Raw genomic sequence first — 25508 nt, 5'->3', positions numbered from 1 at the left:
AATATAAGTGAATCAGTTTGTTACAAAATAAATAAATTATATTTTCGAATTAAAATTGATTTTTAAATTGAACAAAATTGACGCTAAAAGTGAAAAAATATCGTCAATTATCAAAAGTTCGCAAGAAATTTAAACCTCGACAACTCGATAAACAAAAATTAAAAAATAAATTTCTTGGCTTGAAGTGCTTTATAATGGTACCACCCACAATTCTCTCGATGAATATATTGATTGGCCGAAATTGATGATTCTGATAACTCTCTTCTTAGTTTGCTTCTACCTTTTCTATCTTTTAGAGGCGGCTGTGTAGGTGCTAGTGCCAAGTGCTATAATGTATGGAGACGAGTTATCGTTGCAATATCCTTTCTAATAAAGGCTTTTAATTGCAAGTTTTTGCTAAGTGCTATTCGGAGCGCGGGTTCGGTAAAAACGCTCTTTTTCTGCTACAAGTTTTCAATTCAAGTAATTTATTAAGCAACTGAACTGTACTGAGCAGAATCGTCTGTATGAATTTCAAGATAATAAATGCGTGCTGTATGAATTTACAAAAGTCTTCAACCAATCAAAATTTAGCATCGTCATATTACGGCTCTTCAGAAAAAGCGGAGGCGATGGGTTTCGAACCTTTAATCTTATGATTATAAACAGGGTTGTCTAGTGTGCTGTGCCAACTGGGTCTTGATTAGTGGTATTGTCAAAGTCAAGGAATTTACTGGGTGAATTAAGTATAAATGAAAGGCAACATCAATAGTGGTTTGTTCTAAGTTTTTATTGAGTATTCCAGATCAAAATGCTGAAAGTTTACTTTGTGTTTGCTTTTATTTGGCCTCTTGTTTTCTCATCTGATGTATGCGAAGAAATTGAGCTGGGGAACGCGACTGCTGTATGTTGTGAGAAGAATACTACATTTCGCGTTGGCCAAGTGGATGTGAGTTTCGTGCCATATCGGAGCCATATTTGTCCAGTTGGTGATGGAGGGATTGGTGATTTGTGTCCTCGATTCTTGCCAAGTCTTTCAATGATGTTCGTGTTGGTCGTGGCAGGCGTAGTACTCATGCAGTAGAAAAATAAAATCGTGCAGTTTTTGTAGAAAAATAGATTAAAAATGTCTGATTACGTAGTGGTGAGGCTCGATTTGAAGATTTAGGGCCTCCTGACCGCCCACAACTCTCCTTAAGTGAGGCATAAGTCTACTTCGTCTTGGTATGAGGGCTGTTTTTCTCAGGAAGTCCAGGTTCGTGGGCTCGCCCTGCCAAACGTATGTAATTTGCACGTAAGTGCGGTAAATGGGCGTCTCTGGTATGCCCATTTTTATTAGCAGGGCGAGCCTCCCGTCGAAGGAGAAGAGTTGTGGGGGGTCAGGCTGATAGTTCATTTGTTTTGTTTTCTTCGCTGCCGTTTTCTTCGCTGTTAAAAATAAAAGTGGAACTGAATAGATAAAGTGATGAATAGTTTCTTTTTCTTCTGAGTAATGTTAGAGTTGGAGGCCGTTCATTAGATTTTGTATCAGTGAGGCAGTTGTTTGATAATCTCTTCGGGTTTATTTGCATTTTTCCCAGGAAGATTAATGTAGTAGTGATCTGTCAAATGTGGCAGTTCCATTTGCTCCACGTTGTGAGGGGAGTAAAGTAATGAAGTAAATCCCTCGGCATGGCAGTAAATGACAGTCACTAATGGAGTTTTCAGAAGTAATTCCCTCGGTATGGCAGTAATTGACAGTCACTAATGGAAGTTTTGGAGGAAAGTAAATTGAGAACAGTGTGATTGACTGCTCTAGTGATAAAGTTATTCAGAATACGTTTACTGCGAAGAGGTCAAACTTTAATAGCGGCGTTATTCATCGACTGTTGGATCTTTTATCGAAGCTTTGCAAAAATGATTGTAATAACGAAGAGACGGGATATTCTGTTTTATCAAATTATGGACACTAAAAGGTTCGTTAATTACTTATAACAAATTAGGATTTCATAGGCTAGCATTAATTTTTTTTTGTAATTTTAAACAATTATCGTGTTTAGAACGACACGAGGCAGACAAGATTTGCTAATCGAAATGAACGAGTTCAAACATCAGTACTACGATCGGAAAAAATTAATAAGTCTCGGATGGAAAGAAGTGGAAACAGTCGATGGGCGGGGTATAAATAGTTGGAACTCCTTAAAGAATAAGTTAACTATAGAAGGTAGAGGGGGACTGGTTGGAGAGAATGGTTGTTCAAAGGTACCATTGGCAATAAATAATGAAGAAATTGTGGGATTACAAGAAAGTTTAGTAGAAGGGTTCCGGGGCTGTAGAGATCAGGGCGATGTGTATAATTATGTTAGTAAATTAAAGTTGGAGAGTGGTGATAGCAGGTTGTATCAAGAAGTTGGGTCGTATGCTGGTTTGTGTAATTCAATAGGTTGGACGTTTTGTGTGGATGGTTTGATGAGTGGTGTTTTGCCTGATGGTTTTACTGGTGTAAGGAGAGATGCCATGGTACAATGGAATGAGTGGTGGACGGCGGCACATGTTGAGATTGGGGGTAATGATAGTGTTTCGAAAACGCCGTGTGGTGAAAAATTGTTTCTGATTTGTGGAAGTTATCAGACATCAAGGGATTTTAATAATGTTATGGGTACTCCGCAATATTTTATGGATTTAATTAAGAGGGGTCCTTCTGCAAGTGGTTTGGGAAAGGATGTTTGGTTTTTCATTCCGACGAAAGATAATGTGTTGTGCCAGCCTTCGTTGTGTGCGCATGCTGTTTTAACTTTTACAAAAGGTTTGTCGTTAGTGACGGGCTGGGAGGCGCGTGATCAATCGAATCAGGTTGTTGTTGATCGGACTTTGGGATCGTTTGCTTATGGTGTGCGTAAAGGTGAGGTAAAAAGAATTGTAATATCAAATAAAAATAAAAAGGCAGTGTTAGACTGGGCGAAAGAAAGAGAAGTATCAACTGGTGGTGCTAGTGATGTGACTGAGCATGTGCAGAGTTTCGCTAATAGTGGTCTAATTTTAAAAACAAATAACAAACGAGGTGATCGAAGAAAATGGGGTGGGAAACGGGAAACGAAAACGCAATCGAACGAGAACGAGAATATTGTGTATTCGTTTCTTCCTCCAAAGGATCCTTCAATGGAATAAGTGAGTTGTTCGACTTTAATTTACATTTTTTTTGGGTTGGAACTATACTGCCAGGTTTTTTTTTTACTTTTTTTTGAGGTTTTATTATTTCAAGCCCGTGCCCTTTCAACGTATTTTGAAAGGATTATTTTTTGTTGATACTGGGCAATCGGTAAGGGTCCTGTCTGTGTTAGTTTGGTGTTGTTTTGAAAAAAAAATGATGTTTCGTGAGTTTTTTGGGTCGTTATTTTGCACAGTCGTATGTAGTGTAAGCAATTAATATTTTGACTTTCAATCGCGTGCCCTTCGAAGTGATGACAAGGTGGGATGTTAATTTTTGTTGATAATGGTTGGGAATAGATTGGTTAATAATAGTTTGCTATGTTAGGGGTGCTTGCTCATTGTGCTCACGAGTTATGACTCACGAGTAATTTTTTTTTTGGTCAGAAGTAAAAAAAATAAATTGGTAAGAAATTAAAAATAAGAAGAGGAGGCGTTACATTTGAATAATTTGCGGTGTTTATAAAATAAGTACTACATTAAATTAAATGCGACTCATGAGAGAAAAGATTTAAAAAAAAACATTTCGAATAATAAAAAAAATTAAAGAAGTTTATGCAAGTCTAAGTGAATACACTGATGCCAACAGGGTCAAACTCAATGGGGTCGTCATTGTCCATTTGAATAAAATCCCAGAATTGGTGGGTGAGTTGGGTGCCTTGGGATGAAGTAATGAAGTGGTAAATGTAGGTGTAGTATTCCCAGGTTGTGTAGAAAAAACATTTTTTCGTGAGAAGGCCTGTATGGGAGTGTGCCCAGATCACGATGGTTCCATTTTGTAATATGACATATTCATTGAAAAAACATTCCCTGTATTGGATTCCTACTTTCACGCAAACGTTGATGTTGTGGTTCGTGTGTAATTTTGGGGCGATGTCTTCTGGGCCGACGTAATTTCGGATTTGGTCCCAGATGCTTGTCATGATTTTTAAGAAAATTCAGAATTGCTAGGTTTTGAGATTTGGAAATATCAGGGAAAGAAAAAGTAAATATGGTTTTTAAAAAAAAGAAATTACAGGTCAAATTCGCCTTCTAAAAATTCTTCTTTGGTGTTTTGTAAGAAATTCAAAAAGGTAAGAAAATTTGGATGATCTGGTTCCAAAGTGATTTTTTTCCCTTGATTATTATCCAAGAAGTTAATCCAGAAGCATAAGGTGTTGCAGGGGAATATGAAGTATTCAGAAAAGACTGCAAGTTTTATATCAAAATCAGTAAGAAAGTAAGCATAAAGTGGAAATTGGGTTGGAATTGGAGAGATGTAAGGAATGGTGTCTTCTGATTGGTCAATTGTGGTGAAAGTTGGGGTTGGTGGATGAGACATGAGATAAGATTTTTAATGGAATAGAAATGCAAATATTTGAGGAAATTTACATGGAGTCATCTGAGAATGGAATGGGTGATGGGGGAGAAATTGGAATATAATTTAATTCAGTTGAATTGTGGTCTGATGTAGGGTCAGGGCTGTCGGGACTTTCAGAAATGGTTGGTTGCGATGATTCTACTGCAACTGGTTCTCCTTCTGAGTTAAGATAGAAATTCACATTAATATAATTATTTCCCGATTGTATGCATTGTAGAATTGTTTGCCATACGGCTGATGTCTCATTCACTGTAAGGGGGATAAAAGAAATTGAATAAATATTGTTGACAATATTGTCCTGTTGCATGTTAATACTAATTATTGCTTCACGATCTGTAAAAAAGGCAATGCTGTATTCAGTAATATAAGCTGGCTGGCCGTTGAATGTAGTGTTAATGCGCGGCTCAACTTTAATTCTGAAGTGATATACTGGATTCATTATAAAATGTTTGAAATAGTGCAAAAGGTAAAATTTTAGTTGTAGGAAAATTGTTTAAGTTGTTTGAAATAAATTCCAAGTTTCTATCCGCCAAGAAATTGTAATAGGTTGAGAGAATGAACAGTTAGCAATGAAGAGTGTTGCTGGTAGTTAGCAGGCAGAAGGTAGTTTGAATGATTGATAGTGTTGCGGGGGAAGTGGGGGAAATTTGACATTTTGATTAATTGGGATTGTGGGGAATTATCCCTGGTTGGATTGATTAGTGTTCCATTATAGGCTGTCATTGTGATTGATGGACAGTTCGCCTTCCGGGTTAATGGATTTCCTTTTTTTTCTCGCTTTGACAGATAATTGATAAGTTTCCTTTAGGAGTTGCATCTTATTACTCCGTTGTTTAGTGCGTCAGTATAAATTCTTTTTAAAAATAAATTCGTTACTGGATAAAAAGGTAGGGAGCAAATCCCCGCCTTTAACAATGGAGGTTTAAGGGGAATTGCTCTGTAATTTTTCCTTGTTGATTTTTCTCAAAGAATAATTGCAAGTAATGAAAATTTCGGTTTAATACTCGAGTAATATCAAAATTTTGAATTAAGTTTTCGCAAATATAATGGTAGGTACTTTCCAGATGGAGGATGGGTCTCTCTGGTTTATTTAGGGCTATTATAAATGTTGTTAATTAATAATTTTTTTAAAAAAATTTTATTTTTAAGTTTTGTTTTCCTTGCTCACTGCTAACACAAAATTTCTAATTTGCGGCAGAGTAGAAGTGAGTGTAATTGATAACTTTTAACAAGTGACTTAGTTCAGTGGTTAGTATCTCTGGCCGTTGAGCTGGGGTTCCGGGTTCGAATCCCGGCGGGTTCCCGGTGCTTCCATAATGTGGGAAAATGTGGGAAAGGGCAAAGGGGTGTAAGGGTAAGCTAGGGTAAGGGTAAGGGGGTAGAGAAGAGGGGAAGGGTAAAAAAATTTAACTTTTTTTTCCTTTTTTTTATTTATAAGCTGTTTTTACGGACCACGCGGCCGTCCCACTTAGCGCAGTTGGTAGCGCGCTGCACTCTCATGCTGAAGTTGAGGGTTCGAGTCCCGGTCAGGTTTTTTTTTTTTTAAACGTTTCCTGTATTGATTGTTCTGAGAGGGTACGCTCCGTAATGGGATATCGGTGGGTGTTCCGGTATATGTGTATAGATGGGCTGACTCGGTGCGGCAGGCCTGTTGACATGATCAATTTTGATAGTTGGTTCTTCGTTACGTTTTAGTCTCCTGATGTAGTCTCTTAGGAATGTGTAAGGAGTGCGGGGTTTATTTATGTTTTCTTCGTTTTGGTTTTCGAACTCAGTTTTAATTTCGAGTGGTAGTACTAGTGAGCATTTGTGCAGGGGATGTTCTGGATGTTCTTGTAGGTATTCATAGTCATTCAATGCGACAACTTGTACTGGTTTTGTTTTTATTCGCCGTCCTTCGTGTGTTATTCGGAAAGGGAAACGTCGGTGAAGTTTTGCCCATTTGTGTAAAAGATGCGAATAAGTTAGATGTAGTAATACGCTAATCAAGAAGGATAAAAATCCGAAAAGAAGAGACATTTTCCATGGTATGTACTGTTCGAATCGGTGTTCGAGTTCGGGCTTGAATGCTCTTATTCTTTCTAAAATTGGTTCGGCCATTTGTTCTATTGATTTGCTGTTTGTTCGTCGTGTTTCCATTTGTTTAAACTCTGGTTGAATTTGCTGAAGAATTTGAATTTGTGCCTCAGATCTTGATGAGAAGTTTGGTAGTTCATCCAATGGGGGCAGTAGTTTGAAGAGTGTACTTATTGGATCTGGTAATTGAAAATCTAACCGTATTGCCGGTACTGTGTCACAAGCAGTGAGGTCTGAGCGAAGATGAACATTTGGTCCTCTAAGCTGTTTTCCACATCCCAGTGTGATGATACACACTCTGCACCCAGGATGCTCAATTCTTGCTAATGGATTGCTGCCATTACCAGCGCTTTCGATGAGTGTATAATCGTCTTTGGACGATGTTATTAACCAACGACCGAGGCCGAGATTGCGTGCTTTTTCAGTCAACGGCAATTCTACTACATCCAGTTGACAGCGTTGCAGTGCAAGTAGCTCGTCATCGTGGTAAAGTAAAGTAGCCATACAGGACTGATAAGTCTGTTCTGTTGGAATAGCTTTGGTGCATATTGCGTATTTTTGGGATCCGATACAATTTGCGAGCTCGTCTTCATCGATAAACGCTAGTTCTTCTCCGTCGTCTGAGACGGCCATGTATTTAGCTTCAAGTCGCCAAACTAAAGCTTTACCCGTATCCCCGTCCGGCATTGGGATCGGAATGGCATGCAATACGTTCATAACTGTACTTTTTGAAGCCATTGGAATTGCAAGTGTAAGTATAAGACCTGCGTCAATTGCCTCGACTTGTGTGACTAATTTCGTTTCATAGTACGAGAGAATCTCTTGGATTGGTACGGCTAGAGATAATCGATCCTGTTGTCCATTTTGTTGCAAATGAACAATCGTAAGAATTTCATGCAACTGCTCCCTTGGGACTAATGACATTGGTAATAGTTGATTCATGAGAGGCGTCAAGGCATTCAGTATGTTGATTCGAAACGTATAAAGGGCCGATCGGTATGTTTTGATGTTAGCAAGTATTGCTTGAAAAATATTGCTAAGTACAAGACTATGTTGATTGATTTGTTCTCTTACGTATAAGTATTGGATGCAGTTTCTCATGTGGTGCACGTTTTGTCGTAACGCCTTGAATTGTCCTTCAGCAAGTTCCCAGTTCCTGTTTTGCGTCTCTATTATTTCGTTCTGGGCTTCTTTGATGGCTTTCAGTTCACCTGATACAACATAGAATTTTTCATTGTTTTGGATTGTTATTTGTTCAACATGATCGGTTAGGTATTGAAGATAAGCCATTGCTTGTCTGATGTTTTTCTGGTTTCTAGCCACTCTTTTGTCGCATCCTCCAAACACTGATTTGATGAAGCATAGTAATTTGTCGCCTGTTCCTATTCCAATTCCCAGCACTGCGGCTGCTGCTGATGCGGCAGCCGCACCGCGGGGTTGTCTTTGCAGTGTTGTAGAAGTTTGACTGTTTGCTCTTAGTAGTGTGTTCATTTCCAATTTGAGGTTTACAATGTCGTGTTGGGCCTGTTGGTTTTCTATCATTGTTTGTTGCGCTATCCAGTGGAGGCCTGCTGTCGAGTCAGTCATATTTGTGAAGTTCAATGGGCATCCATAATTTTCTGAAGTCCACATTTTGTCTATCTCTTTTGTCAGGTTGATCAGTTTGTCTTCCACTGTTTTGTTATATATTGGGTAGGGGACCAGGATTTCAGTTTTGACAAATTTTTCTGTCAATAGAATTTTCTGATGAAGGTTGAATAATACTCCATCTTTTGTTGCCACCGATGGTTGGTTCGTTTTCATCAAGGGTAAAAGTTGTAGTAAAAATAGTACGATATTGAGCATTTTGCTAACTAGGTTTGTTTGTGAAATTGAATTAGAGTCTTTGTGCGACCGATTTTGAGGTACAAAATTTTGGAAAATGATTTGAGCTGTGTCTTTTTTCCTTTTAAATTACGATTTTTTTTTGGAGTGTTTTCATTGGTTGGTGACGTATTTAATGTGTATGTATAATAGAGAATTGGTGCTCAATTCCTATTGGCTGTCATCTTCGAAGCCAAAAGTTTGGTGAAGGTTTCCGTTGATCTCCCGACGGTGAAGTGTTAGCGGAACAATTCTTCGTCTGTTTTGAAGCGTTGGGCCAAGGTCCGCTAGTTCTCTGTTGGATACTCTTTGAGGAAGTGGTGAAGATGTTCTTGGATTGTGTTGAGCAATAGCACTATTGCTCTCGTTATTTTCAATTTGTGAAATGGTGTCTCCTATGAGGGAGTGCTCATTGTTCTCGTCGAATCTCGGTTGTTGGACATCATCGCTTGAGGTTGTATTGTTGTAAATATCGTTGATCGAGTTGGTCCGGTAAAAGGTTTCGCCTGTAGTATCTAATATTGGGGGCGTGTAGACGGGGCTATTAACGTCATCAAATAGATCGCCAAGATTTTCAGATGAATCGAACGTGAAGTCATTGAGACTCTGGTTTCGCGACTGTGAGTTTGTTGCTTGTGAGTCTGCAATGCTCTCATCGTGATCAGTTTCTGTTGTATCAATAGTCAGGTTTGGGTCTGGGATGTGGTCAAGTGGGATGTAAGTTATTACTTTGACCTGTTCTTCCTTTGCTTTTTCTGATGGTTGCAAGAGGTTATATAGCGAGTTTTCTCGGGCCAATGCCAGATGATCATTTCTGCGAAGGTTGTATCGTCGATTTGAGCCAAAACGACTGTCGGACGGTAAGAAGTTTGAGTTATTTGAGAAGACGTAGTCTCCTGTATCAATTGATTCTGGTGTTTCTTGCGTGTTTGCGCTTGGAACTGAGCCCTCCACGAAGAATGCATCTTGGTCAAGCGTCGGTTCGTGTGTCATATCATGAAATTGTATTGGCGGGTCTTCAGAAGAAAAATTAGCTGTTTGGATGTTTGAGTTGAAAGAAACTGACTGGACATCTGGTGTTGTTATGGGTAGCTGCATGTTGTCTTCGTTAATGTGGTGCCTGACTTGGTTGTCGAACAGCTGTGGTTCTCTCTCTTCTTCTGGTATGGTGGGATCTGCTTCAAAGTTTTCGGGGTCTACATGTTCGAGGTCTTCTACTTGATATTGAGGTTTCACAGGTCGAAGTCTCATTCGATGGATACATTGCGTGTAATTTGTGTTGGTTTTGCGTACAATGTAGTTTGCATTCGTGAGCAATTTTTCTACTCTGTATAATGGTATCCACCTGCTTTGCTGTTTATTCATCACTGCTACTTGTGTTGTGCTTTTTGGGTCAAGGATCAGGCAGTATGATTTGGGTTTTAGTGGTGTGGCGTTGGCTTTTCTGTCATAGTACTTTTTATATTTTAGATAAGACGAGATAAGGTTGTCTTTTACGCTGGAGAAAAGCTCCGTAGTTTTGTCTTGTAGCTCTTTAATGCAGTCGTATTTTGGGTGAGACTCCCATAATTTTGTATTCTGAAATCTGAGGTCCAAAGGATTTATCGGTGTTCTGCCGTGAAAGACGTCAGATGGCGTGCACCCAAGAGCTGGTGCAAATGTTGTGTTGTGTATGAATACTGCAATGTCAACGTATCTATGCCAGTCCGAGGAAGTTTGGTTTTCGTTAATTCGCAAGATTTGTTTGAGCGGTGCGTGGTTTCTTTCAAGTAAGCCAATGGTTTGCGCATGTTTCAGTGTGCAATGTTTGAGCTCTACCTCCAATAGGTTTGCTAGTTCGCTCATTAATTCGGATGTAAACGCAGTTCCAAGGTCACATATGATTCTTGAGGGAATGTAGGAGTGTCTCAGAAAAATTGAGACAAGGGCTCGTGCTACGGTGTCTGCGTCGCCTTTCATAAGAGGTGTGGCGAAAAGGTACTTCGAGAACACGTCAATACCTGAGAGAATGTACGTGTAGGGAGAAGGGAGCATCTTTCCCACCAGATCTATTAGTAAAAGGTCTGCTGGGAAGTTTTGTAGAGACGAAAGTGGTTGTAATGGAGGTTTCAATGCAGATGTTGGTGCTGGTTTTGTTTGCAAGCATGTGAGACAGTTTCTGATATATTCTGTTAGGCGTTCAGTGAAGTTCGGGAAGTAAAATCGTTTTCTAAATTCTGCTATTGTCAGTGAGACTCCTTTGTGCCCACTCCAGACACTGTTATGAATTCTGTAGAGTACTTCCTTCTGTAAGTGCGACGGGACGCAATATTGTTTGATAAATTGGTTTCCAGTGTGGTTATAGAACTTGCGATGAAGGACGCCTTCTGTTATCGATAGTCTTGGGAACTGCTTGAGATACTTTTTTAGGTCACTGGATAGATATTGTCCTGTAGTCGGTGAACCTCTCTCAAACCAGAGCAGTACCCGTTTGATATCTTTGTCTTGTTGTTGTTCGGCACGGAGGTCTAAATGTCCGTGCCCATGAGTGATGAATTCATCCAATGGGTTTTGTTCATGCATGGCGTTTATTTGTTGCGTTTCAGGTGCAAGAATTTGCAGTTGAACGTCAGCTCGAACATTCATAGGATCTCCTCCGCTGGTTTGTTTTCTCTCAAGTAAGTATGTTTTCATAATTTTGGGGGTATCGTCATTTTCTGAGCTGCTCAGATAACTGATTGAATTGTCAGGTGTATCTGCTGCTGTGTTGATTTCGATTTCGTGCATCGGTATGCGTGAGTTGATGCGTAGCTCGAGCTTCTCTTTCGGGTTTATGTGTATTCTCGACAGATAGTCCGCTGCTAAATTGGCTTTTCCGGGTATGTGTCCCAGTATGATGTCGAAGCTGAGTACATGATCGAGAGCATTCCAAAGTGTTGGCGGTATGATTTTTGTTTGAAAAAACCTGGTTACTGATCTGTTGTCTGTCAAAATGAGAATTGGTTTTTTACATCCCCATATAATATTTGCAAAGGTATCTAGGGCAAAGTGAACTGCGAGGAATTCTTTCGCATATATCGAAAGTTTGAGTTGGTTTGGGTGGAAAATTCTAGATCCGAAACTGACGGGTGCATAAATTTTCAGTTCCTGATTGTCATCATTTGTTGTGTAGTCTTCTGTCATTAGTACGTATCCGGCTGCGTAAAAGGATGCATCAGCCATTATTACATATTGCTGGTCAACTTTGGGTAATCTGAGTGAAAGGTCACAGGCTGTTCTTAGATCATTTGTGAGCTTTTCCAGCATAACTTGGTGTTCTTCTTCTATCACGAAATTGGTGTCTTTCTTAAGTAGACGATAGAACGGTAAAAGTTTTTCAGCAAGTTCAGGGATAAAGGCTTTGTAAAATTGAAAAAATCCGATCATTCGTTTGACTTGTTTTGGGTTTCGCGGCATTCTGAATGTTCTCAGAAAGGTTGTAATCTTCTGTGTAATTGGTGTGAGACCCTCAGAGGTTATCGTATTACCAAGGAATTGTATTTCTCTGAGTCCAAATGCGCATTTGTCTGTTGCGAGTTTCATTCCTGATTCTCGGATGCATGTAAAGACTGCTCGAAGTTTTTCCAACATGTCGTTTGTGTCATGTGCTCCGATGACAATGTCGTCGACGTACTGAAAGCATTTATCCGCGGTTATCACGGGGTCCAGGTTTTGACGCATGAATGAGCTAAAGGCGCTGACACTTCTGCTTAGTCCTTGGGCTAGTCTTTGAAAAGCATATGTTCTCGATGCGAAGTTGAAGGCCAGTAACTGTACTGATTGTTCATCTGCCATTGGTACAGAGAAGTAGCCGTGGCTGCCATCCATCTTGCAAAAGAGTTTCTTGCCGGCTAAGTGGGTGCCCGCATCTGCTAGTGTAGCTATCGGGAAATTGTTATTGTTGTAGTCGTTTCTAATGAGATGGTTTATTTTTCTTAGATCTACTAATATTCTGAGCTTCCCGTTTGGCTTCCGTTTTGCAAATATTGGAGATGAGTAGCGGCTGAAGGGGAGCGTTGTTATGACTCCGTAGTACTGGAGAAGGGCTAGTTCAACAAGCAAATCGTCTTTGAGATGGATTGAAATTCTTTGAGTTTTTGAGTATACAGGTCTGTTTGTGTCTGGTGTCAATTTGACTGAGAATTTGTGAGTGTAGCCAATGTCAAGGCGGTGCCTTGTGAATATGTCATTGAATTCGACTAGAAGCTGTTCTGTTCTTTCTTTATCTTTGTCAGAGAGTACGCTGTCGCTCCATTTGAATGCGTTAAGAAAAGTTTTCCTGTCTTCGTTTTTCGAGAGTGGTTGAATTGCTTCAAGATTTTTAAATTTAACAAGTTCGTCATATATGCGTTTTTCAACTTCACTCATCTTCGATGTGTCGGTATTGGTTTCTGGGGTCGGAAACCAGAATCCGTTTTCGTGTTTTATTGTTATATGATTTATTTCGCCTTTTGCTGTTCTCTCTATAGATTTTTCTATTTGCTTTATTGTTTTCTTTGAGTCGCTTGATGGGAGAAGTTTTGGCTCAAGTGGTATCAGGTAGCGTGCTTGCTCTGGTGTGATGATTTCGAATGTTGCTACTGGAGTGTCTTGTCTAATGTGCAGTGGAACTTCTGTTGTATTGATTGCAAGTAGGGTGGTAGTTTTGTTTTTTGTAAGTTTGTCAAGCGTGCTTGTTAGACCAAGGCCCAGTTTTTCAAATTTGACAGTAGGCTCTACGAGTCCAATTTGTTCTTGTGCATCATTTTCCTCCGATGGGATTAGTTCCAGAAATTTTTGTTCCCCAGGTGATAGCGTATAGGTTGTTTTGGTTTTGAGCATGATTTTTTTTCGGCTGTTGAGACGTTTTTGTTTGTTGTTACCTTTTATGTGCATTAGATTTAGCTGAAAAGTAAATTCTGGTGTTTGGAGTAGTCTGTTGTGGGTATCAATAATAATCTCATTTTTATCAAAGAAGGGAAAGCCAAGAAGGATAGCGGAAAGTGTTTCAAACACCATGAACTGTTCCTCAAATTGTAAATGGCCAATTTTGAATGTCAGTTGGACTGTAAATAAAATGGGTGATTGGTGTAGGAAAGCTGTAGAAACGTTTATTTCAGGAGGATTTGTTTTTTCTGGTTTTTGGTAGAGGTTTCTGCTTATTTTATCAAAATGTTTCTTTGACATGGCGCTGCTGAATGCTCCAGTGTCTGCTACTGCTTTCATTATTAATGTTTCGAACTGCAGAGGTATTATGAATACATTTTCGCTATAGTTTGTCATGCTATCTGGTATATGTTGTAGAAAAACATGCAGGTTATTTAGTTTTTTGATTGCTGATTGAATGGCATGTTTCCATCGCGGTATGCTGGTTGACGTTCTGGACAATCTCGGGCAGTGTGCTCATTGCTAGCACATGTTCTGCAAAATGTTCTCATTGGTGTAGGAGATCTTTCGGTACGTCCATTACTTCGGTCGTTTCGTTGGAAGTTTGACCTTCCTCTCGGATAATTTCCTCGACCTCTCTGAAAGCTTCCACGGTTACGTCCTCTGCTGTTGTAGTTGTTACTGTATCCTCGGCCATTTTGGTTTCCATTATACTGGTATGTTTGTCTGTTGTGGTTGTAGCCTCTGTAGTTATTTCCTCTTCTGTAGCTAGGGTACCGAGTACTCTCCACGCGCTGATGCGGTGGCTGTGCTACTTGCATTGATGCTATGCCTGCCGCCATTATGCTTTCTATGGCTTGGGCCACAGCAGGGTTTCCTGATGCGTTTAGTGTATTGAATGCCGTGGTGTATTGTGGTTCGGGGTTTATCTGATCAATTCTGACTCGTCGTTTGATGATAGCGCATAGTTCGTTTACAGTGATGTTGTCATTCGCTTTCAGCAACACTTTCTTGTACTTGAAGGGCATGCCTTGAATGAATTGTTCTCTTATTCGTCTTGTTATTTCGTCAGTGCGGTCTATGTGAGCTGCAGCATCGTCCACAATTGCGAGGTTGGCGAGGCGTTGCAGATCTGTGAGGAAGTCATCGGGTTGTTCTTTCACTGGATCAAACTTTCTCGATTGCAGATCGAGCTCAAAGTTTCTTCTTTGGTCTGCTCCTGCATATCGGTTGCGTAGTTGTTCAAGCGAATCGTCTAGATCGTTTCTTGTGTTTTCGGCTAGTCGAAGGTAATAGTTGAGTGCATTACCGGCTAAGTGTAGGTGAAGATATCTTGCACGTTGGTGGTTCGCTTCAGGAATTCTAGATACAGCAATGCTTGCTCTCAGTAGTCCTTCAAATTCAGGCCAGTTTTCGTTTGGTAGTCCTGAGAACCTTTTCAGATGTACGTGAGGCGGACTTGGATCTGCCATTTTCCTTTAGTCAGTTCGTTGTTGAAGTGTTTTTGTGGAAAGAGCAATTTGTGCGCTTCTCCAATTTAGCTGTGTCACAGAGTTTGCAGTTTAGGCTATTTGGTTGGTCTTTTTTGTTCTTCGCTGCAAGTTTTTGACTTACTTTTCTGTCGATTGTTTTGTCGTTGAAGAATACGAACGGGTTTCTAGGATGATAGCCTTCCAATAGTGTCATAGAAGTACTGTTGTGGCTTGCGTTGTATTTTCTCTTTGCTAGCAAAACAAAGAGGTTGATGCTCAAATAATTTTGAATGGGTAAAGTTGGTTTGTGCTTGTGGTTTGGTTAATTTCTCGAATTCGGTAGTTTTGACAGAAATTGTAAAGTTCTGAGTCTTTTGTAATACGGATCCGTTTGATATCGGTTTGATTGTCTTCTTGTGCGATAAAATAAAGGCTAATTCCGGTGTTTGTTTTTCTAATGATTCGAAGATTGTAAGTTTTTCCGTTAATGGCTAATTCCATCAGTTGCAAATTTTTCTTTCTTTTTAACAGAAGTAAGCGTTCAACATCTCTGTCGCCATCTGATAACTCTCTTCTTAGTTTGCTTCTACCTTTTCTATCTTTTAGAGGCGGCTGTGTAGGTGCTAGTGCCAAGTGCTATATTGTATGGAGACGAGTTATCGTTGCAATATCCTTTCTAATAAAGGCTTTTAATTACAAGTTTTTGCTAAGTGCTATTCGGAGCGCGGGTTCGGTAAAAACGCTCTTTTTCTGCTACAAGTTTTCAATTCAAGTAATTTATTAAGCAACTGAACTGTACTGAGCAGAATCGTCTGTATGAATTTCAAGATAATAAATGCGTGCTGTATGAATTTACAAAAGTCTTTTTCAACCAATCAAAATTTAGCATCGTCATAATGATTGAACAAAAAAACCCAGTTGAACATGGTTCCTTCACCCACAAAGGTGTCGGAACAAAGATAAGAGATTTCTCAAATTCAAACTATGTATCAATTAGAATTATCAAACTTGTTATCTAAATTCTTGTTTACGAAAGCCAGCATTCTTTTGTGCTTATGCTTATTCAAAATAAATAACCTGTAGAACACTGAAGTAGAACATTCTATGCGCGACGAACTAGTTCATGCCAATCATTGTTTTTTTTCTTTTCACGTGAAACAAATAAAAAAAAACAACCGTAAGCATATTACGCCCTCTCCTCAATTAAAAACAAAACTTGCTCATAAATTGCGCATAGCACGTAACACAACGTTATCTAATCAATAACAGTTTGTTCTTATTACAATTTTGCATCTTTTCAAGTATCTCTACCCTGTCGTTGTCGACAACAGTTTAACCTCTGGGTTTTGCAAGCTATATCATTTCTGTTCACGTGGAGCGGGTTGTTTTTGTTTGAAATTATACAGAATTTTAATTGGATAATTTGAAGATCGTTTAATAAAACAGAAAATGAGCTCAAGTTGAATATATTTGAGCAGATTGAGAACACTTTGATCTATTAATATCCAAGTATTTGTAAATGTGACTTCAATCAACTATCGAAATTAGAAGAATAAAACTCTCATTTTGCCGACCTTGATTGGGTCATTTTAGTTCTAAACTATAAATAACTGTCCATCTTTCCACTTGAGGGGCAACGTTGTTAACTCAAAGTCTGCAGTTCAAATGTGCCGGATTTATTTCAAAATTTTTGTCGCACATGAAAATTAGAAGTAGACATATTTCCACAAAAGAATCTTCCATCAAAACAATTTTGATTGCATTAATTATGGCTTTGATTTTGATCAACGGCAACTATATATATCTACTGATCATAGGTTTTGTGGTCGCCAATAGATAGTGTTTATATGCGATTGATGTTTTGTATTTGTTTGGTAGTTGTTCATGTGATTTTGATGGTAGAGTACAAACTTTGATGGCGTTTGAAAGTGGAACAACCCACCGTTGTGAACAAATAATTGTCTGCCATTTAAATTGATAATTTCAGATCAATCGAGTCGGTTAACGCTACTTGTCAACTATATTTTGAGAGTGGATAAATTTATGGTTAATAGGTGATTGGTAGGTAGACAGGCTATTTATAAAATTGATAGATTCATGTCTCCTGTCATTAAATTCCAAATTGAAGTTTGAGAGATGATGGATTCCATTTTGGTGATAGAATCGATTAATTAGTTTTGCGTCTATCAATTGAAACTGAGCAACACCGGCTTCAAAATCTGTGCAACAAGTTTGTCAGGGAGATTGTTTGGCGCAAAGAATCAATTTTTTAAATTAAAAACAGCAGTCTATTTTTTAAAGCTATATTTGAAATGCATAATTACTTTTGTGAATTGACCAAATTTTGTTGAACACAGATAATAATACTCTTTCTGAAATGCATAATGAAGTCAATTTAGTGAATGTAATAATGACATTTCTATCAAGCTCTCAATGACTGCGTGTTTCTGGTTTGGGAATAGACGCTTCCTCAGCTCACTCTCACCAAGTCATGCACCAACTGCATGTTCGTTGGGATTCACAGTCTCTTCTGATAGATACAGAACGAGTTGCTGAAATTAGTATGAGGCAATAGCAGAGAGTGATCGGCGATGTAAGAAAATCAGTTATGTGGTCCAAACATACAGCAACTGTTGACGTTCTGCATAACTTTACAGTTGAACAAATAGCTACAACTTGGTCACTACTAAAAATTTATTTCATCACAAAATAGATAATTTCAAGTTTCAACTTAAAGTTCGACACCGGTCATCCACAGTTTTGGCATAAATGTCTACCAAATGAGGAACAGATGGAAAATTATTTTCAAAGTCATAAAAGCCATCAGCAACAAAATGAAATAAGTTAATAGGTTCGTTTAGTCGTCTGAAGGAAGCGCTTGAGACCTTTAATTATTCAGAATATATCGTCTGCAAAAAGAACGTAAATTATAGAAAAAAAATCAAAAGTTAGTTTACTTTTTTTTGCGAAAAACCTTAAATTCTTAAACATTTTGTTAACTTGTACCTTCCTTTGAGGACAATAATGTAATCTGTGACCTGTATTGAACGAGACTAGGTAACAAATAGACGAAAAAGTTTGAAAATCCAAAGTTAAAGATTTTTTTTGATTTTGAAATCAATTTTTTTCAAAGTAATGAAAGCTATCAGCTATCCATTCAAATTAAAATTTAGTCCCATCTATTCCTCCATAAAAAGCCAATGGAACGTTTTATTATCCAGGAAAAGTTATGCGACTAAAAGACAAAGTAAAAACGACAGTTAAAGACAGATTTAAACTATTCAATCAAATTCTGCTAGAAAGGGGTGTCAAAGCCGTTAAAACAAAATCTCTGCTTTTAAGACTATTATATGCTCAAATATGCCTTATTTTGAACGCCAATACTGTAATACTTGAACTGTCAATAATGTGATAATGTGACAAAACGAGAAAAAAACGTGAAAAAGGTCCAATGCCTAAAAAAATTGTGAAAGCTAAGTATCAGAGCCAGAAAACCATAACTTAACGCGTAAAACCGCAACAAAGATTAATTTTTAATTGAGTAGAAAGAAGAGGAAGAAGAATCATTCTTTCTTTGCTGAAACTAACCTACAAGTGGATGAAATTAAAAGAACAATAGTGGCAAAGTCAATAAGACATTGTTATCTAAAAATCAAGCTTTTTTTAAAGTGAAAACAACCATAATCTTCCGAGCGAAGAAACTAAATACAATTTTTTTTAAATAAAAGACCGGCTGATTACAATCCGATTTTTTTGAATTGTAACAGTCCAAGATAGGATCAAAACCAGCCTTGCTATTGCTGTTCCATTAAGAAAACTCAATTGTTTCGAATGTTATAGATCTAGATAACTTGTTAGTTAAAAGATCAAAAAATAATGCTGAGTTTTTGGGTATCATAGAGTAAAATTAGCAAAAACGGCAATATTTTATTTTCAGACTACCCTCAATAGAAGTGGAGGTAGAACTAGCTCCCTCTGTAGTATACAAAGATTGTGTTAGTTGTTCTTGGGTGTGTACTTCGAGCAAATTTAATCAAAGTGAACTAAAGAAGCTTATTGCGGGCAATTGCTGATGAAAAAGACTGAATTTTGAAATATTTAGCCAAAAAATTAAATAAAAGTAGTCAACAATATTTTTTGTCTTTCATATCATAGCAAAACTGACGAAATTTGAGGCAAAAGTTCTGGAAAAAGTGAATAAAAATAACTCAAATAAGTGTAATATGCACAAAAACCACGATAACTCGCTCTAGAAAACGAATTTAAGAAAATCTTTTCAATTCCATATTCTACGCTGGAGGGGCTTTTTAAAATGATAGCACTCACAACTCTAAGATGAATATATCGAGCGGTCAAAATTGTCTGAACAAAAAAGTACATTTGAGTATATAGTTCCTCCACCCCCCCCCCCCGCCCTCAAGGGGGGTAGGGTCAAAAAGTTTGTTCTCTTCAAAGGTGTGTAGGTGGTGTGTAATCAAGTGGTCTTAAGTTGTGAATATTCCAACTTATTAATTACGCCAAAAACTGTATAAATGTATATTAAAGCATATATACTAAAACAACTGACGTTTCAATAGTTTAATTCTGTTTTGTTTAACTCTACTCGATTGTTTTTTTTTGTTTAATTAGCTTAAAACTATCTGATGATCTGTCTTTTTTTGTTGCTGCAATAAATGCATAGAGATAAAAATATCAAGTGTTTATGTGCAGAAAACAAGGATTTTGATCAATCCCGATAGTTAAATACCTAAGTGGACATTTTTTAATTGCTCTCAAACGAAGTTTGTAGCAATTATATTAGTCCTGTCGGTCTTTTTTAATGCGATTTTTCGCTTAACCAATTTTTTGTCTGAAGCATTTGACTTCTCGTCCTCAGAAACGGGATAAACAGGTAGCGCCCACGGGGCATTAAGTGCTCTTAGAGCCTATCAGCTCACTAGTCACAGAATCTGTTTTGGAGACCTATACTCATGGTGCGAAGGGCGGTTCTCAGAGATTGACCCCCCCCCCCCTACTGTTGCCACCCCATCAGCCCCCCGGTGCACCTCTCCCCCCGCTGCGCTCACTTACGCCCCTTCAATTAAGCTAAAGCCGAGCTACTGACGAAGCCAACCGCTCACCCGTCGTTTGAGAGCAATTCGCCCGACGTTAGTCCGTTATGTTTGTTTTTTTTGTGTGTGTGCGCGTGTGTGTGTAATATTTAAATGTATTTGATGGGTTCTTTGTTCATGTGCAGGGTTGCTGCGATGGCCGGAGCCACAGTGGCGTGTCCCTTTGACGTCATCAAGACACGACTGCAATCCACACACTCCTACTTAAACACACAACATCCAAACCCCACCACGCTAACCTCAGGAGCCCCCAAGTCTAATCTCTTCGCAAAACCATCCCCATCAACTTCATTTCACCCAGCTAACTCTAGTCAGATGTGGGCTGCATTTCAGACAACCCATCCAAACCCTGTTCCCTCATCATCATCATCTGCAACATTCAAAGTGCCAAGATGTCAGCAGATGTACAATGCTCACTTCGACTTCAACAGGTAGATGAACATGTTGCTGAATTGATGGAATTAAAGCGCTTAAGCATTTTCTAAATTTGCGTCAAACTGCTGACACATAGTGTGAGATTTTGGATCTATTCTGTTTGCCCCACAGTTTTTTTTTACCAGGCTGAATGTAATCCGACTCTTCTTCGGTATTTTAAAAGAAATTTTGTTTTTAAAGATGAATGGATGATTAGGCTAGAGAGTCCTTACTTGTAATTGAATTCAATTATTTGATCGGTTTGAACAAGCTACTCTGTTTTTCAGGGCACTGTCGGTGCTAGGAGAGAGTGGTAGCTGTGCTAATAAGAAAGGGATAGTCCAATTGCGTCCATTCGTGTTCGTGTTTGGAGATGCGAGTGAGGTCGTGAGACGGAAAGTGAAAGCGAGAGGAAAACTCGTCAAGTCTGTAGTCGACAAGTCCTCAGTTGTTCACGTTTTCAGGTAAATTGATTAACACTTCCCAGTGAATAGAAACTTGATGCACCTTTATAAGACATGCATGATCTTGACATCTCTTTGCAAAACTTGAAATATCTTGAGATTATCATAAAACATCAACATTGCTTGGGAAGTCAATTGTTATCCGAGATTGTTAATGCAATTAAAGAATTAAACATTCGCATGCATTTTTTTAAATTGCCAGACCTCTGTATTGTCAAGATTCTAGAATGCCAGATTTTAAAACTACTGGCATTTTCAAACTTGCTTCAAGCTAGGTTAGGCGAATCTGCTGAAGCAACTACAAAATTTTGGGTCTAGGAAATAAACCCCCATGAAAAAAACCTAATTTAAGATAGGAAATACCCCCCCTCTCCCACTGAAATAAAGCCCCACGGAAATTTTACATTGACTTTCGGTCGTGATAATTTGTTCGGATGCAATAGTTTTACATCAAGTCCCACACTTTTCTAAGAGACTTGGCCAAAGGCGCTAAATGCGGAGTCCTTTAATGGTCATGTGGGGGTTTATTTCCTATGTAAAATTTTGGGTTTTTTTTTTAATTGGATTTTGCAATGGGCGAAGAAATTTTGGCTGGTACCTGGAACTGTAGCACGATTGTGGACTAATGACAGATTTTCTCAGTGACTTTTCTGTTCGTTACTTATTCATAACTTAAAACAGACTTATAGTACACTACAGCCTCAGTTGTATTGTATTGAGAATTGTGCAAAATACAGACAATCGGTCTTTTTTTTCATATGAATAGTAATCTATCGTAATTAGAGTTGTATCAAATGAATCTCTTTTGAAGTAAAAAATTATAAAATGTTTCAGGTCTTCAGTTAAGAATGAAGGCTTTGCTTCCTTATTCAAAGGACTGCTTCCATCACTAGCAGCTGTCGCTCCTTCCAAGTAAGTTCACACTCAAAAATTCAATATCAATGATCCAACTCAAACGTAAATAATTGGAACTGCTTTTTACAAAACATTGTATATGTATTTGATTTTCATTTCTCTTAATTTTTCAAAATATTCTTATCAAACTATTTGAAGATCTTGGCGCTTGGTTAACTTGATTCGGCTGCATCTATTATCTCATTATACCAATCATAAATCAAACAGCTATTTTCTTGGTTAAATCAGATAGATGATGACGGTAATGACTATAGTCTACTAGTTTTAAACTGTGATCATGACGTTAATTTTTAATAGCCGCACAGTGATAGCTGGGGCTATTATTAGCCTTCTCTTGGTTTTTACAATTCAAAGAATTTGAATTGTATTGGGGCGCTGTTTTTTTTAAGATCTGTTCACACATTTTCATGATTTTTGAAGTCAAATTGGAGTAGTGATTTTGGCCACGCCGAAACAGGAAATGGAGTGAAAAAGCGAGTGGTTTTGCGGCGTGAATTTTTTCGCTCTAATTTTAAAGTAGAGTGCGAAAACGGTGTTTGAACAAAAATTCAGTTTCTCGCGAGTGGTTTTTTGTTCACATGCGGCAATTTCACTCTGAGTTTTACTGTTTTTTCGATTTTGTGGATCGGATTTTTTTCTAAATAGTTTTCCCAATCCATTCACAGCTCATTCTGGACCTAGTTTTTTGTTAGAATCAAAATTACATATCTCACTAGCGGTTTTTTGTTCTCCCAAGCAGCATTTTGACTTTGATTTTCTGTTTTTTTTTTGTTTTTTTCATCTGATTTTTTTTGAAATGGTTTTCCCAATTCACTCATTGTCCGTTCTAAGTCTAGTTGTTTGTTAAGTCAATGAAAATTCTTTGAATTGTACGTCAGGACTTGTCCTGTTATGTTTTTTATTTCGTCGTCACACCCACTTTTGTTCATTCGTTCATGCAATTTCAACTGAATTGCGTGCGTGACGTCATTTTTCGCTCTTAGTTGAGCGAATTCTTTTGTTCATTTGCGTGATTAAATTTTTGGTTACACTTGACTTGCCTCATTCTCAAAAATGAATTCCTCTCTTTGAAATTGACGTTTCTTTACTTTAATTCAAAGAGATAAGGTCAAATGGATGTGTGTCACTCTAAATGAAGGTTATTAGAGAGCAGCTAATAGAGGCAGCAAAAACTTATACAGATTTTAAATCAAAATGTAACATATCAGCCTTCAATGAAAAGACAATTTTTTTGGTCTGTCTTTTAACTGTTTTTTTTAGACTGCAGATCTACAAAGCTATTGCGGCTATTTCCTGGCAATCTGCCAGCTATGTTTTCATGTGTTTGAAAATGTACTTTTTGAAAAGGTGGTCCTCAAATATCCTTTAATTTCTGTTTCAGATCTCTTTACTTTGGTTTCTATTCAGTCTTCAAAGACTTCTACACAATATTCTTCCCATTACACTCCCACGCAAACATCCTTTCAGCCTCAATCTCTGCTGGCTTCATCCAAGCAACCACCATCTCGCCTCTCTTCATGATCAGAACCCGGCTGCAGTTATCAACCCAGAGAGTGTCTGTTAAAGAGTGCTTTTATGAGATCTATTATGCGCATGGTGTTAGTGGCTTCTTCAGAGGATTAAGTGCGACTTATTTGGGACTGACAGAGACTGCTCTCTATTTCCTCATGTATGAGAATATTAAATGGTATCTGAGAAGAGAGAAGTATTTGAGCAATGACATCGATGCAAAGAATTCCGCTTTGGTCGGAATATCCGCCATTTTTTCACGTGTTGTGGCCACGACTTGTGCCTACCCTCATGGTTAGTACCTCTGCTATGTTCTATTTTGCAAACATATCACTAAAATCGATACTTTTTGGCTGGAAAAAGCACTTGGCTCAATTTCGGTTACTCCAGCCTTTTCATTATAAATGCAATTCATTTTGTGTTCATTAAAAAACACGTTTGCAATGCATAAGTATAGACATAATGATCGGATTTCCTAGAACAATTTTCCTATTTTTTGATGTCATAAGGAAACAAATTTTGTTGAGCAAACGTCATTATCTGTTCAATATCAGTTTTGAGCCAATTAGCTCCTTAGTAGTGAGAGGCTGTAGAAGCTCATGACTATAAAATAGCCAATTTACATGTAGAACCTCATTTATTAAATAAAGAGTAATTCATATACCTGCTGAGATACACATCGAGTTTCATTTCTAATTCATTCAACTTATTTGCTAATTAAAGAGAAATATGTGTGCGAGAAACATTCAGATTTTTTACTCGCAGAATTTCTTTGAATTATACATTTGTTTGTAATATAACCTCAAGTGTAATATAGCTTGATATATTCCTTTCAAAGAAGGGTTATGCCTGTTATGCCTAACTATGATTGCAGAAATGAAACTTTAAATCAGATGGCTTTTGACCCATTTTAAAAGGGGAATATTGGAACTTCGTGCCATTTACACATACCCAAGCGGTGGACGTTTGTTGATATTTGTGTTGTTATTTAGAAGTGGTTCGTACCCGAATGCGACAAGTAGATGCTAACTATTCGAGTCTGGTGGACTGTTTCAAGAGAGTGTACGAGAGGGAGGGACCAAAGGGCTTCTACAGAGGACTCCAAGTCGAATTACTCAAAAAAGTGCCCAATGTGGCTGCCGTGTTCATTGTCTACGAGACACTTATGTCTTACTTCAGCAAACAATTCGCCTTAGAAAACTGAACCATATGTTGGATTAACCCCAAATGTTCCAGAGGACGACGGCTTGATAAAACTTGTTTGCCTTATAAAAACTAAATGGGATCTAAAGTTGTCTTTTCCGAATTGCGAATGTGTAGATCTTGTTGAAACTTTAAGAATATTTGCATCTTGAAACTGTAAACGGTCGAAGATTTATGTTGTTTGGTCATAAAGTTTACCTGTCACTATAAATATTTATGTTGCTTCGAAATGAAACGAGGTGTATGACTGTTCCGAATGCTGAATTTGTATTGGGAAATTCTGCGATAGACTTTGAAATGTGCTAAAAAGCTTCTATTGAAACTTCAAAGTGATGTCTTATGATTATTGCCGTTATAATTTCTAAGACTTTTAAAAGTTGTTAACGTTTTTTCTACTCATATCTCAAAAATTCTCTTATCTGTCGCTTGCCATTTGACTTTTTTTTTAAAAAAAACTTAGTTTGGTATATATGGAAATGTTAGGGCGTTTGAAATTATAACGGCAATGAGGAAATGGGTGCAAATGACAATTGTATTCTTTGTTATGTGAGAATGTGGAATAGAAATGATTTAGTTCAAATTAGATGATAGATTTTTTTTGTTTACAAGTGAACATCATGTGTTGAGACAGATGACACCCGTGTTGACAAATGGCGGGAGACACAAACAGGAATTAGTGTTACCACAAACAACTGTTTAGTTCATCATACTTTGGCAATTTAAAAGGACGATGGTTAATGGAAAAGTGTCAAAAAGAGTAGACAGGTGTATAGGAAATGGTTTTAAGAATTTGGTATTGGTACTGTCTTTTTGTACGACTCGGAGAGGGGTATTGGAGAAGTCCTTTTTTTATCAATTTTTTTGGAGTGAATTTTGAAGCGAGAAATGAAACGCGTGAAAAAATTTGGTGTGATTTTATTGCTCAATAAAATGAAGAGTGGAGCGAAACGAGTGGTTTTTTGTTTATTATAGCTGCGAAGCTGTAAGCTGAGCGTAGCTATATTGCGGTGCTCTTGGTTTTTTTACAATTCAAAGAATTTGAATTGTATTGGGGCGCTGTCTTTTTTTTTTC

At 38.0% G+C, this 25508-nt stretch overlaps 1 protein-coding gene across 2 annotated transcripts in view; it reads left to right on the top strand.

The window, feature by feature from the left end:
• The window catches only part of LOC142345931 (solute carrier family 25 member 36-A-like), a 28868-nt gene extending 4040 nt beyond the window's left edge, over window positions 1-24828 (top strand). For both annotated transcript variants that reach the window (XM_075398395.1, XM_075398396.1), the window contains exons 2-6: window positions 20057-20362; window positions 20633-20809; window positions 21644-21721; window positions 23106-23527; window positions 24226-24828. In XM_075398395.1, coding sequence (XP_075254510.1) covers window positions 20057-20362; window positions 20633-20809; window positions 21644-21721; window positions 23106-23527; window positions 24226-24437 — 1195 coding nt within the window. In that variant the 3' untranslated portion in view covers window positions 24438-24828. The remainder of the gene's footprint in view (window positions 1-20056; window positions 20363-20632; window positions 20810-21643; window positions 21722-23105; window positions 23528-24225) is intronic.
• The last annotated feature ends 680 nt before the right edge of the window (window positions 24829-25508 follow it).

Source organism: Convolutriloba macropyga, chromosome 9 (assembly GCF_964194025.1).
Source record: "Convolutriloba macropyga chromosome 9, txConMacr16.3, whole genome shotgun sequence".
Classification (NCBI taxonomy): domain Eukaryota; kingdom Metazoa; phylum Xenacoelomorpha; order Acoela; family Convolutidae; genus Convolutriloba; species Convolutriloba macropyga.
This window is presented reverse-complemented; position numbering and strand designations above follow the sequence as displayed.